Here is a 12,965-nt window from a genome sequence, read left to right as displayed (position 1 = left end):
GGGGGGGGGGGGGTTAGAAGCTTTATATGCACCATTTATTTCTTAAACTGAGAATCAGAAAATTAGGTGCATCTTTAATTAAAGGTCATCTTAAAGAATATAGTTGAATATACTTGAACCTGCCTCAGTCAGTTCAGGGGGCTGGACTATATGACTTCTTGAAATCCTTTCTGGTCTTAACACTTTCTATGATTTCTGCATGAAAAACTACCTTCCTTATGTTTGAGGAGCTTGTATTGTGGTATTTCTCCCCCAGTCTGTTTCCAAAGGGAAGAACTGCAGATTCCAGATCTATTTGGATCTACTGGATAAATGCATTTGATAAACTAGGCCCCCAGGCTACAGTGGCAATAGCCAATTGCAATTAATTCTTGGTGGAGCAGGCTGTACAAACCCACCCTGTATCCTGCGTACTCCCCTGGGTATCTAGCCCATGACTAAGCCATTGCCACAGCAACTTCATTATCATTTGTGTATTAAAACTAGCTCTGCTATGTCTTCATATGTGGCAGTCACATCTCGATTGTACTTTAGACCTACTTTTCTTTGTGCATAGGCAAAACTATGTGTGTGCTTTCAGTAACTCAGATTTAAAAGTGTGCTTCCTCACACAAAATCTGCTGGTCTGACAACTGACTGGGTTGCCACATCTATCAATAACAGGGAAGCAGCCATTGATAGTGTTTTTGGTTCTCTCCAGTTTCTTTCCACATAAGCTTCAGAAAGTGTGCTGCTTTTTTATACAGTAGATGGTTTCTTTTGGCAACTCTCAGAGTGAAGCCTGGAGGAATTGGATTTTGTGACAGCACCTTCTTGATAAAAGGCTTCCCAAGCAATGACACCCATTAAACAAACTGGTGATAACGATCTTTCTATAAGCATTCACAAAAACATACACTGCTATGGAAACAGAGAAGAAATCAGCTTTGGACTCTTAATATTTAAGCTCCACACAAAGCTATGGAAAAATAGGGAGTGATAGGTGCCATATCAATAGGGATCATTGGAATTTGCCAGAATTGTGTAGCATGGCAGCTCGAACCTTGCAGTTTCCCTCATACATCACCCTGCCACTGATTGGCAGAGGGGGCCCATCAGCCTTGCCACTTGCTCCTGATGGCTGGAAGGTGAAAACCACATTTTTAAATATGCTGCAGTTTTTGCCTCCTGTCCAGTCAGCAGCAAGTGGTGGGGCCACCAGGGCCTGCAAGATTAAAGAAGCTGCCATGCCACACACTTCCAGCATGAAGCCCAGTGGTCACTACACATCAACGTATATAGCAGTCCCTCTAAGTAAGCTGCTGCTTATGATAGCATATGCTTCTCTGATTTTAGTCTGTAAGGTGCAAATCTACTCTACTTTCTGTCTGACTTCAGACTTAACTGAGCTAACTACCTCTCTATACCAGTCCAGTCTTTCTTTTATATAAAATATAGGACTACATGTCTAGTGTTACAAAATCAAGAAATGTTATTTGTACATTAACAAAATAGTTAAGGATGCATAGTACTGATCTACATACACAGTTTTTTTTCCCCCTAAACTGATTGATTTAGTTTCCCGAAATGGATTTAGTTATTTCACTGCAAGTCTATGCGTAGATTCTCTTATTTCAAAATAAATGGCAAAGTTGATCTAGATAACTTTGGAAATAATCAATCTGCCAACAGACTTGCACTAACATAACTAAATTGGTTTTGTACACAACGTTTATAATTTCAGGAGGGTCTGTAGACCAATCTTTAGCTTTAGCTTTATTGCTGCTAATAAGAAAAAAATCATGTTAAAACTTGATGATAAAAGCAGTTTTTTTTCCTTAAATGAAAACTATTGCAGAAAATTAGTCCCATTCAGAATTCTCTAAAGACTTAACTTATCTGGTCTTTGTCACCCAGAAATAGCAAGTTTTTGAAAAAATAAAAAATTGTACTACAACCAAAGTAAATGGTGACAATGGACAATGAATAGTGACAGAGGAAGGGGTGAAAGGCATGAAAGAAATTTTTCCTTTAACATCTGGGGGAGAAGGAGCTAAGTGCTGCAGTTTACACCACTAAGTGCTGCCACAGCAACCACAAATTCTGCTTGCTGTATTTGAAGGAGCATATCTCCCCCTAATCTCCACCCATGATCAAAAGTTATATCTCACAATCCTATTCCACTTTCTGTATACTGAAAAGGGGTTGTGGATGTAGTACTAACATACAAACTAGGGGTTCAGACTAAGGTTCAGATTTGAATTTAGAAAAATTTTAGAGCTATCTCAAGTTGAGAGCTGTCTTCTCTCCCACCATAGGTTCCTGTCTTGCTCATGCCCCAAGTTGGATGCATCTCCTCTAATTATGTCTGTCACTGGCAAAATTGATGATGATGCTGACTTCCTGTACTACAAAATCATGGACTTCCTCAGTTGTTCTTTACCAAACCACTCTGCTGTTCCACACTCTATGGATTGCCTACCTCATCACCACCTTTGATTGCCTCCTTATCCCTTCCTTTTCCTACACTTTAGTGTGTCTCCATTCAGGATCTTATTGATTTCTTTAAAGGAAAAAAATGATAAATGTGATGTCATACTCTTCTCCTTCCACAGTCATCCCTAGTACTCAGCACCCTTCCCTATTGGCACCTTGAGTGTTTTATTTAGTGTGTGTAGGTTGTAGCCGTGTTGGCCTAAGGACATAGGCAGACGAGGTTCTTTGGGGTAAATCTGATATCTTTTATTAGACCAACTCAAATAGTTGCAAAAATTCTTAGCAAGCTTTAAATACCTTTCATCAGGCTGAGGAAGTATTTGCAGTTGGTGCGTGGTCTTTAGTGGGTCATTCTCACCTCTGCAACTTTCAGTTGGGATCTCACAGAGCTTTGGTTTTGTTTGCCTTTTTTCTTCTCCCCCCACATGTAATCACTGGTTCCTATTACCCATTTGCACAACTTTTACTATCATCTTTGTGCTGATGACTCCCAAATCTACTTTCCCCCACTGTCGGGTCCATAACACTATTTTTTCAGATTTCTCTCTCAGAAATGCTTAGACATCAACCTAAACTTAGCACAATTAAAACTGGACTCTTGCTCTCTCTTAGCTCTGCTTTTTCCCATCTTTTTCAGTGTTGGTGGAAAACTGTCACCAACTTCTTAGCCTGGAGACCAGTAATTGTTGAGGAGCCTGAAATTAAAGAAATTATCAAAGAGCAAGATTCTACCTAATATGGATAAGAGTGGCAGAATTTGTCCCTGTAGGCTTTTCAGAAGAGGAACATTTTCTTCCTACTTTTGCTAAACCACATAGTGTACTTTGATACGATACAAATAATTGTCATTTAAACACCTTTCTGTTTTGATGTAAACAAGTAGTGAAATATTTCTAACTTCTAATATATCAAACTTGCTTTTTCAAGCACAGCATGCAGTTAGTTCTAAATGAGAACTATTGGTAGCAATTTAAAATGTTGTATTTAAAAAATGATCACTGAATTTGATCTAACTTTCCAAAATCATTTTGTCACTGAGCTGAGCTGAGACAAAGCAAGAAAAAAATCTGGTCCTAGAGGAATTTATCAAGTAACTTTGTGAACAACTGGAAAAATTTATAATGGAAGGTAGAATGTAACCTTAACCTTAAGTACTGCTGTAATTATAATCGTTGTGGCAGCAAATGAAATCCAAATTAAACTTCCTATACTTTTTTTTGGGAGGATGGGAATATTAATGATAAGGGAGTCTGAGCAAAAATGAGAATCGGTAAGGATTAGCAAATGGCATGTTTCACAAAGAGTGTCAATTTAATTCATGCACTGATCAGATGTCTGGCAACTTCTCTGTTCAGAAAAAATAGCTTTTTAACAGGACCCTAGTCTCAAAGGTTATGGTTTGGGAAAAAAGTCACTCAGGTGTCTCACTGTCATATCTTTTGAGAAATGGTGGTAAGAGTCTAATATAATATTATTTAAACAAAACAATGGCACATACTCTTGCAAGGGAATAAACACAGGATTTGAAAGGACAAACCAGAAGCTTCTCCAAAGATTAAAGAAATCCAAGATGTTTTATATAAGCAAGGTATGGGAGATTTATTTTGCTAAAGTAATCTTCCAAACTACTTTAAATTCTTCAACTGAGGTCAGATTTAAGCTAAATGTGAGCTTTTTTCAATGCTTTAAATTTTTCTGATAATGTTGTGTTATTGGTCTTTTTTATCTGCTTTGTTCATATTTTTTCACTCATTTCTTCTTTTCATCCAACAGTAGATGCAGACCTCCCCTGCCCTCAGTGTGTGGAAAGCAGATATTTATTCTCTGACTTCTCTGTGGAACAGTAAACTTCCCACATAGCAGTATCTATGAGCCATATTTTCTCGCCATTTTCAGAGGGTTAGAAGACTGTGCATCCTGGTACGTACCTGGAATGCAGGTATGTATGCTTTCATCATCTTTTGTCTGGACTGAAGCAATGCAGCGTATTGTAGCATGAATCTACCAGCCTAAACGTAGCAACGTATCTCGGCAAATTTCACAAAGTGATCATGAACGCATCAAGCCTGATCTCCACTTTCTGTACTGGTATCTTACAAGTCATAGAGTCACATTCAAGTTCTTGGACCTTAGCTTTAAACTAGTGAATAGCCTGGTCCTAGGTATCTTAGAAAGTTATCTAAAATTTGAGGGAAAGTACTGCAGTTAGCTCTGCTCCTCAGAGTATATGAAGCTGTTTACTGCAAGTGGTAAAGGTAGTTCCCATAGGACACTCTGCCCTTTTTGACCTTGCCTTTCTTATAACACCTCCCCCTACTTCTCCAGTCAAAAGTCTTCTACTGCGTGCACAATTTCTTCCTGAGTGGAAGGCAAGAGGACAAACCACAAATGTGGGTTATAGCCACACCATTTAATTCACTCCTGGAAGGCATTCAAGTACCCTGGGCAGGTGAACAGTGTAAGAACCCGACTAACACATTTTAAAAACCATTTTGTAGGGTTTCTGATCCAACCAAAAGCAGAAAATGGCTAAATATAACTTTCTCTTCAGGAAGTGAAATAGACTCACCGGGTTTGGCAGCTCTGTTTTGTTAACCTAGAAGGCTCACGTAATGATTTTGTGTAGTATGCTTTCAGGGTTCCACTGTCCTTGGTAAAAACATGGACCTAGATCAGGTCATCAATTAAAAGGTCTGATCCTTACTTAAGAACTGTGTACCAAGATGGTGGTGTATGCTCGTGGGAACCTTCATTTGAAAAAAACAACAACTTGGTGATCTTGATTTTGGCTTTACTTTTGTTACCTAAAAACTGAATATTTTCTATAGTCTTATACAATGCTGTTACCCATTCATCCATATCTTTATCCTTGGAGATTCTAAGCAGGAGATGCATATTCTCTAACGTTCTATGTAAATTCCTTATTGGGTTTAGTCCTATTTACACTTTTTTTCTAAAATTACCTGTTTTTTCAAGTATTGTGGAAAATGGACTCTTTGAACTTATATTTAACTCTCCTAAACTGTTTGTATTTGTTTCTGTTTTTGTCTTGTTTAACTGTCTTTAGCATATGGGCTTTGCAAATGCTAGATGTGGCAATGTAGCCTAAGTTTTGTTTCCCTGAGAAGTTGTTTATTGTGTTTAGCTCCTACATTTCAGAATTCAGTGTCTGACATATTATGGTAATTTAACTGACAGGTTGTCTAGGAAAAAGGATGGTTTTTGTTTAAAAGAAAAAAAATGACACAAGATCTGGTATTTCCATTTCCCCGTCTGTAAAATGGAGGCAATACTAATCTGCATCAAAGTAGCATTTTTAAAGCATATGTTAGTAAAACGTTAACAGTTCTTCAGATGGAAGAGGCCGTACAACTACTAAGTTATTTATACATTGCCATAAGCATTCAGTGTTACACGACAGACATAAAATACAATATCTCTTCCATGCAGTTTACAATCTCAGCTGTAATACATATAGCATGATGCACCAAGAGATTAAATTAGACAAGGGCAGTATTAATGGCAAAAAGATTTACAGTCAAATATTATTATTTTTGTTAATTAATACTTGACACTTTTCCTACATGGCATTAGCCGTTGATTACCCCAGGCTGTATCTCTTCCACAAATGGTTTCCTTTTACATTCTGAAAGACATAATCCAATGTGAGAGATGCACGTTATCTTTCTAAAACGAACACAGCAAAAATTGACCTTATGTTAATCAAAGTATGGGGCAGGTTAAAGATTTCCAGGAGCAAATGTTTAAGAATTCAGGGTTCAAATGAGCACAGGTGATAGGATAATGTACTATATTCCCAATAGTCAATTATAAAATAATTTTAAAGAATCTATTATAGAACTGCATTTTCCTTTCATTCATAAAATTTAAGTTATCAAGTGGGACAGAATTGCTGCCCGTGACCATGATAAAGGACCAGAATTAATTTGGACACGATTGGACAGGTTGTGCCCCTGTGAGCTAAAGATCAAGACTACCTGTAGATTCAAGTTACCCAAAGTCTAGGGGATACATCTCCATACAAACTGGGTGTAAAAAAACTGAATTACTGGAATACCAGAGAAAGCCAGATAAAGTTCCCATTCAGAAATGCTGGGAAGCAGCAAAATAAATTCAGGACCTATTTTAGGAGAAGACAAGTGCTTGCATTTCAGTGCGCTATGGGTATTCCCAGGACCAGCCATAAATTGGTTTCTAGAAAAGCTTGAGGTCAAATCTATGTTCTCTGTACCTTTGTGTTCACTACTGGAAACCTGAAGGACCCAGTGAATCCGTTTGAAGTCCAAACTTGTGGCCATATAGTTGAACCCAGCGGCCCCAGACACTTTGGTTGGATTCTGCTTCCAGCCTCGTGGTTATGAACAGATGTGTGCAGAATTGCCCAAGACAGAAGAATGCCACCTCTCATCATCTGGAACACTAAAGGAACTCTCTGACTACTTCATTCAGCAGAACAATTCAACAAAGGCCACTTCCAGTCCCAGTTAGTTTTTCTTTGGACCCCATAATTGATGTGGAAAGTTGTTTGTGAAATGTAAGCCTTGTTTATTGTTGTCTATACAGTCTATACATTAAAGCTGCTCATTTTAAATCCATAAATATAGATTTTTAAATTAAATCCTTTAGAGATAAGCTGCTGCTGTACACTCATCAGTTTACAGAGAAAGCAAGCATTTAAAGAGGATCCTGCTTTCTCTGTCTAGACCAGAAGGTGGCACTCACCCTCCACAGCAAGGCTTTTACATCAGTAAAAAAATGGAAAGAGCAGCACTAGTGGAATGTGAGTCAAAAAAGGATTGTTTGAATTTGGTGAGATTCCTTACAACATTTTGTCAAAATATTTTCATTAATTCGTTAGATTAGTCATGATAAACATTTTTTCAGGATATTAGAATCCACCTTATTCATCCAGGAGATGGGCAGCAAAAACTAAGTGCATTTTCTCTGTCCCTAACCTGAGGAAAGGCTTGAAGAACTTTTTATCACACCATTATCTTCTGGAGAGAGAATCATCTCAAATACTTTACTGAACCTGTTGCTTATCAGCGAGGACTTTATTTTTACATGTGTGGCTGCATTTTGCAACTTCCAAGCCTGACGTACGCTTACAAGGTTTTCTGGAATATCAGCTTGGTAGCCAGCATGTTAAACTAATACGTTATTGAACAGAATTTGTCCTGTTCTGTGTTCAGCACAGAGCCAGTTAACATGATTAGTAGCAGTTGTGTTCAGCTACTGTATAGGCTTGTAGTGCACCAAGGCTCCAGATAGTGGTGGAAAGTAATTGATCTATGATTCCATTTCTGCAAAAATGTGTAGTGTATTCTAGGTTTATGCTGCCTGTGCTATATAGTAAGAGAAGGCCCTGTTCTTCAAGGAGAACACAAGCATCAATGGTGACATTTCAGGATTGAGACTTGGACTTTGTTGTTGATCTTTGAACTATAAAAACTCCAGAAGAAAAGCCAATACGCATGAATCTCTAGTAGAACACCTAGAACAATGTACTTAAGAACCCAAAGCACTGATTATAAGAATGCATGGTAGAGATATCAAAGTAGTTATTAGTTAGATAATCCTTAAATAATGAAATACTTCAATTTGCATTTTAAAGGTATTCCTGGTTATTTTCTCTCTCTCCTTTCCCACTGCACAAAAATAATGGAAAATTCCTGTTCTGTTCATACATGTGACGGACATGAGTTTGGGTCCATTAATGTATGTCATAGAATTCAAAATTGTTTCAGAAATATTGTGCCATACTTGCTAAAAGGGTTCTTTTATAATAATTGATCCTCCTGTCAGAATTTTTTGCTTAATTTCATGAGCTAAATAAGTGACTTTAAACACAACACTCATTGTTGCTACACATTTACTGCCTCAATCTGACTCAAGCAATAGGTGGAAAATCTATTTTGCAGGAGAGCCCTTGGCAGTGTTTGGGTGAATTGGCTTGATACTTTGAATAGGGTGCAAAGGTCTCGTAACCAAATAAACCCTAGGTCTGTGGCTGTTTGGGGTTGGAGAAAACCTATGTTGGAGGGAAGTTTTAAGGAAATTAAGATCTTAATTTGTGATGAGGATAAGGATTTATTTAAGCTGTTTGCTGTTAAGGCTAGATGTTTATTATACAAAGGAAAACAAACTGCAGGCAGCTCCAGTAGCAGGTTTTGTCTAGGGGCAACACTGAACATAAAGACTTTTAATCACCACCGGTTTGACAGGCAGAGGAGCATAAAGTTAGAAATAGCAGATCAGCTCTCCTTCCTCCTCCACAGTCCCAATCCAGACTTTCATTGCACTGCTTGTGTTCTGATTCCATTGATCCTTGAAAGGTTGCGCTGCTGATTGGTCAGGGCAGCTTCTGTATTAAGAGATCAGAGCTGGCTTTCTCCCCAGTCTCTGCGGATGGATTTGGTGTCAAGGGCAAGGAAAGGCAGCTGCTGCAGACTGAGAGGCACCGCCCACACACCTGTTCACTCTGGTGAAAGTGTTACTGACCCCAGGTGAGTTTTCTGCCTTTCACTGTAAGAGTCTCCAGAGCACAGAAATACCAACTGCAGTCCCCGGGCCTAAGGCAGTGCTTTCCTGAGAACAGGCCTCACCCAGAGCATTAGTAGAGTTTCCTTCTTTCCTGCTGCAAGTAATTACACTCAAGTATAAGATTTGGCAATCTAGTTGTTTAAAACTTCCCAGTATAAGTAGTCTTACAGCTGCACTTAAGCTTTGCAATAGGGCATTCTAATTTAACTAAAAGGCATCTTTCCTTTCTATCTTATGACAACTAAATAAATCTAAGGAAGACAGATAATTTATGATGGAGGAATATGGTACAGCAGATGCTCCTGAGCAGAACCTAAGGCAAATTTCATGCATGCTTTTCTGTGGGTAAACAACAGAGGAAAGGGAAAAAAAGAAGAAAAGCAACAAATAGCTCTTGGCTTTTAAGAACTTAGAGTCTTATTACAGACTTAATTTAATTCTGATAGAGTTAGGTTAGGAGCAGCCAAAACTTAATCAGTAACACAAGGGTAATTTAGTTCAGTTCTCCATACCTAAGTCATACGGAGAAGCTGCTTCAACTGATTAGAAAACCTGTTTTATTAAAAGTTGCATAGAAGCACAAACATTTCAGTGTAGAAAGGCAACAGGTATTTCATCATTCCAGATCATATAGTAATGCATCGCCAACTTTTACAATTCAAAGCTTTTCCAGAAATTAAGTAGTTGGGGAGGGTCTAATAGCTGGCCATAATTCTGTGCAATTATTCTAAAAGCAAGTTACCAGATCTAGAGAAGCACTACTGAGAACTGAAAGTGAGTCATCAGCAAGGGAGTGAAAAAGAAGCCAAATACCATGGGAATTTCTCATGATTAGCTGTTTTTGTGCATCTTTCCAAACCTTTTTGTCAGCAGCATCCCCTCTACAGCAAACTACTTTAGCAATTCTTTCACGGCATTTACAAGATGATTGACTAGAAGTTTTGAACCTGCAATTAAATGAGACTTGCCAACTTACAATTATTACAGTGTTCACTTCAAGTAATTTTTATTATACATATTCCACATGTATTTAAACTGTTAGTAAAGTCATAACAATGTATAGGTACTTAAAAAAAGACAAAACAGTCAGAGTCATCAAACTCTTGGTCCCCAAAGAATAAAGCAGGCAGTCAGTTCAATAAACACATTTGATTTATTTTGTATAAAAAAGGGTTAAGTTTACAACTAAACTTTTATAAAAAGTTTAGCATGATTAAGTACATCATTACACTTTTTGCAGAAATGTACATTTCTGTCACTATACAAGAAAACTCTAATTAAAGAGTTCACAAGGTTTCACTCTCATATATATATATTTATATATAAATATATACACAGTATTCATTCCTAGACTTTTGTCAAAAAAGTAATTTTTGACCATAACCTTCACTAAGAAACTGAACACTGGTTCCTTCTGGTACTCACGCTCCACCTTTGGAAAGAAAAGGCAAAGTCTGCTTTAAAATGGGCAATTCCTTGTGAGGGTTTTTTTTTCTTTTTTTTTTTTCTTTTTTTTTCTTTTTTTTAGGTTTCGCTCCCCATATTGGGAATAGTATATAAAGGAAGCCTTCCAACTAGGGAAAGGGCATTTAAAAGTCTCTTCATAAATAAGTTCAGTCCAAGTTGGAGAATTGGTTGAGGAGTAGAGATTAAGTTCTATTTTTCTTCTTTATTAGTTTTAAAAAGGTCCATTTAATTAAGATGTAGATTCCCCCTCCAAATACAGCTGAAAAATAAGTTCAGCACCTTCCAAAAAAAATCCTGTAGACATTTTCTTGTGCAAAAAAAAAAAAAAAAAAACACACACAAACCAAAAGCAAACACCTGCAAAAGATTGAAAAGAGGCATATTTAGGAGAATGCTAACAGGGCAGAGATCCGGACAGACTGGCGCCAGAGAGGAAGCCACAGTTTGAACATTTAACCAAACACTCAAAGATTGGGCAAACCCTGGCGTCCAGATGCAAAACGCACACACTCTCTCCCCCTCCCCCCCACCCTCTCTCCAGAGCACAAATTAAACATTAAAATAAAATACGCTCAAGGGGAGGGGGAGAAAGATCCAATCTCTATTTGGATCTCTGTACATGCACTGCTCAGAGGCGCCAGTCTGCCTCCTATACCAATTATTAGATTAAAAGCAGCCACTTACTTAACTGAGTGGAGACAATCCCACATTACAAAATTTAAGGGATTATGCCAAGATTCTCAACTAAATCAGCTATTTAGGCCCAGAAAGTTAGGATTTCGGGAACAGTTTTAACAAATTTACAAGCAAGTGGTGAGTGACATTGTTCTGATGCTGCTTTCCAGTACTTAAAAAACAGTTGATGGTACTTCATCGGGAGAGGCCAGGATGCATTTTAGTCTTAACTGAGTTACTAGTGTAATTTTCATGGAACAATTAGTAAAGGAATCTTCTGATAACCCTGCTTTATGTTAAATCAAAATTTGTCTTGAATCCAATCCCATACACAGCTCTTTCCACCCCAAAATGCCTTAACCCAGTGGAACTATTTGTTACATTTCTTTAAAAAGCAGAGCCACACACACTCACCATTTTACTTAGCCACAAAGTGCTTTGCTGTCATTTGACATTAGCTCTGAGGGAAATTCAGATGCCTGTAAGAAGGGAGAATGTGTAGTATTAAATATCTTAACAGCAGAAAAAGCATACAAAGTACTCTTGTGTCCTGAAGTTCATTGCATATAACATGCCGTGATTTAAATTCAAAATCATGTCTAAGGTAGAGCTAGGGTTAAGTAGCAATTTTGGTGGAATCCCCATCCATTTCAATCTAAAAGTGATCAGTACTGGTTTTTAACCAAGAGTAACTGTTTCTTGTGCCAGAGACAGACTTCCCACACTGATTTCAAATATTCTATGCGGGCCAATGAGCCCAAACCGAGGGAGAGTAAAGCCAAGCAGGGCTGGGTCATTTACCTGTAAGGACAGGATGCTGATGTCTGTATTTAGGGTTGTCAGAGGAGTTCTGGAGGAAGAATTTTGTCCGGGTCTCTGATGATGGAGGCTGACAATGCTAGGGTGCGAGTCTAAGGCTATCTGCAGGTCTAGGATGTAGTCAATAACGTGCTGCAGGATTTCCATCTTGCTCACTTTCTTGTTCTGGGGGATGCTGGGCACGAGCTCTTTCAGTTTGGAGTAGCAGTCGTTCATGTTGTAAAGCAAACTCATAGGATCATCCACGGGGGTCTTGCTCCGGGATATGCCCAGGTTGTGCTCCGAGAGGCTGCTTTTCCTGACCGATCTCACAGGACTGAAAGCTTTCATGCTGAAGCTGGTTTGCAGCGCACAGCACTCTGAGATGTGCCTGCCTGCCTTCCCCTCCGAGCAGCTGCCTGAGCTCAGAATGAAGCGCCAGCCTGCCTGCTCCTGCTTTTATACCGCGGGCTGCGGGGCTGCCAGAGCCAGCCTGTGCTTGCTGCCATTGGAGGCACCCGGCACGTCCATCAGGCGACACACGCTCGGTGCTGCGAATAAAACCGGCAGGACCGTTCAGGCCTTCCGTGTTGGGAGCCAATGTCGGGGCGGAGGCGGGGCTGCGCCGGGCACAGCTGAGGGTAGTAAATACTGTGCAGTAGATGCAGGGAGCGGTCTGCGCAGGCATGGGGACGGGGTGCGAGGGGCCCTCCGCCCTTTCTCCTGGTTTCGTCCTGCCCGTTTTAAACACCTCAGTTGGGACAAGTTGGAATGGACAAACTGGCACAGATGTAGGGCCCGGCGCTGAAAGGCCGGGCTTGGGGGCAAGAGATGAGGGTAAGGGCTGGGGCGAGAAACGTGTCGCTCCAGCCACTGGGAAGGCAGCGTCCGATGTAAGCAAATCACGTTTGCAGCATCCCACGGGTCAGGGAAGCCTGAGACTTCCTGAAAGTTCATTTGAATGATGGTATCTAGCAGCTCTTAAG

The 12,965-nt window shown here is 39.4% G+C and overlaps 1 protein-coding gene and 1 pseudogene across 1 annotated transcript; one reads left to right on the top strand and one right to left on the bottom strand.

Moving 5' to 3' along the window:
- The first annotated feature begins 4,408 nt into the window (after positions 1-4,408).
- LOC109300053 lies at positions 4,409-7,129 on the top strand (annotated as a pseudogene).
- A 3,044-nt stretch (positions 7,130-10,173) lies between these two features.
- On the bottom strand, positions 10,174-12,460 carry ID2 (inhibitor of DNA binding 2, HLH protein). Its single transcript, XM_019520722.1, has 3 exons — positions 11,983-12,460; positions 11,596-11,660; positions 10,174-10,863 (listed from the first exon to the last, which is right to left on the bottom strand). The coding sequence occupies exons 1-2, from the start codon at positions 12,328-12,330 to the stop codon at positions 11,604-11,606; spliced, it is 405 nt and encodes a 134-aa protein (XP_019376267.1). The 5' UTR covers positions 12,331-12,460; the 3' UTR covers positions 10,174-10,863; positions 11,596-11,603.
- Between the last annotated feature and the right edge of the window lie 505 nt (positions 12,461-12,965).

This window comes from Gavialis gangeticus, unplaced genomic scaffold (genome assembly GCF_001723915.1).
Source record: "Gavialis gangeticus isolate Ggan-Ray unplaced genomic scaffold, GavGan_comp1, whole genome shotgun sequence".
NCBI lineage: Eukaryota > Metazoa > Chordata > Crocodylia > Gavialidae > Gavialis > Gavialis gangeticus.
This window is presented reverse-complemented; position numbering and strand designations above follow the sequence as displayed.

Bases quoted from the DNA above. Each gene is read 5' to 3' on its own strand.
- ID2 (XM_019520722.1), bottom strand. From the start codon at position 12,330: ATGAAAGCTTTCAGTCCTGTGAGATCGGTCAGGAAAAGCAGCCTCTCG. The intron at 11,661-11,982 runs GTAAATGACCCA...CCCTTCTTACAG, and splicing joins TCAGCATCCTGTCCTTACAG to GCATCTGAATTTCCCTCAGA.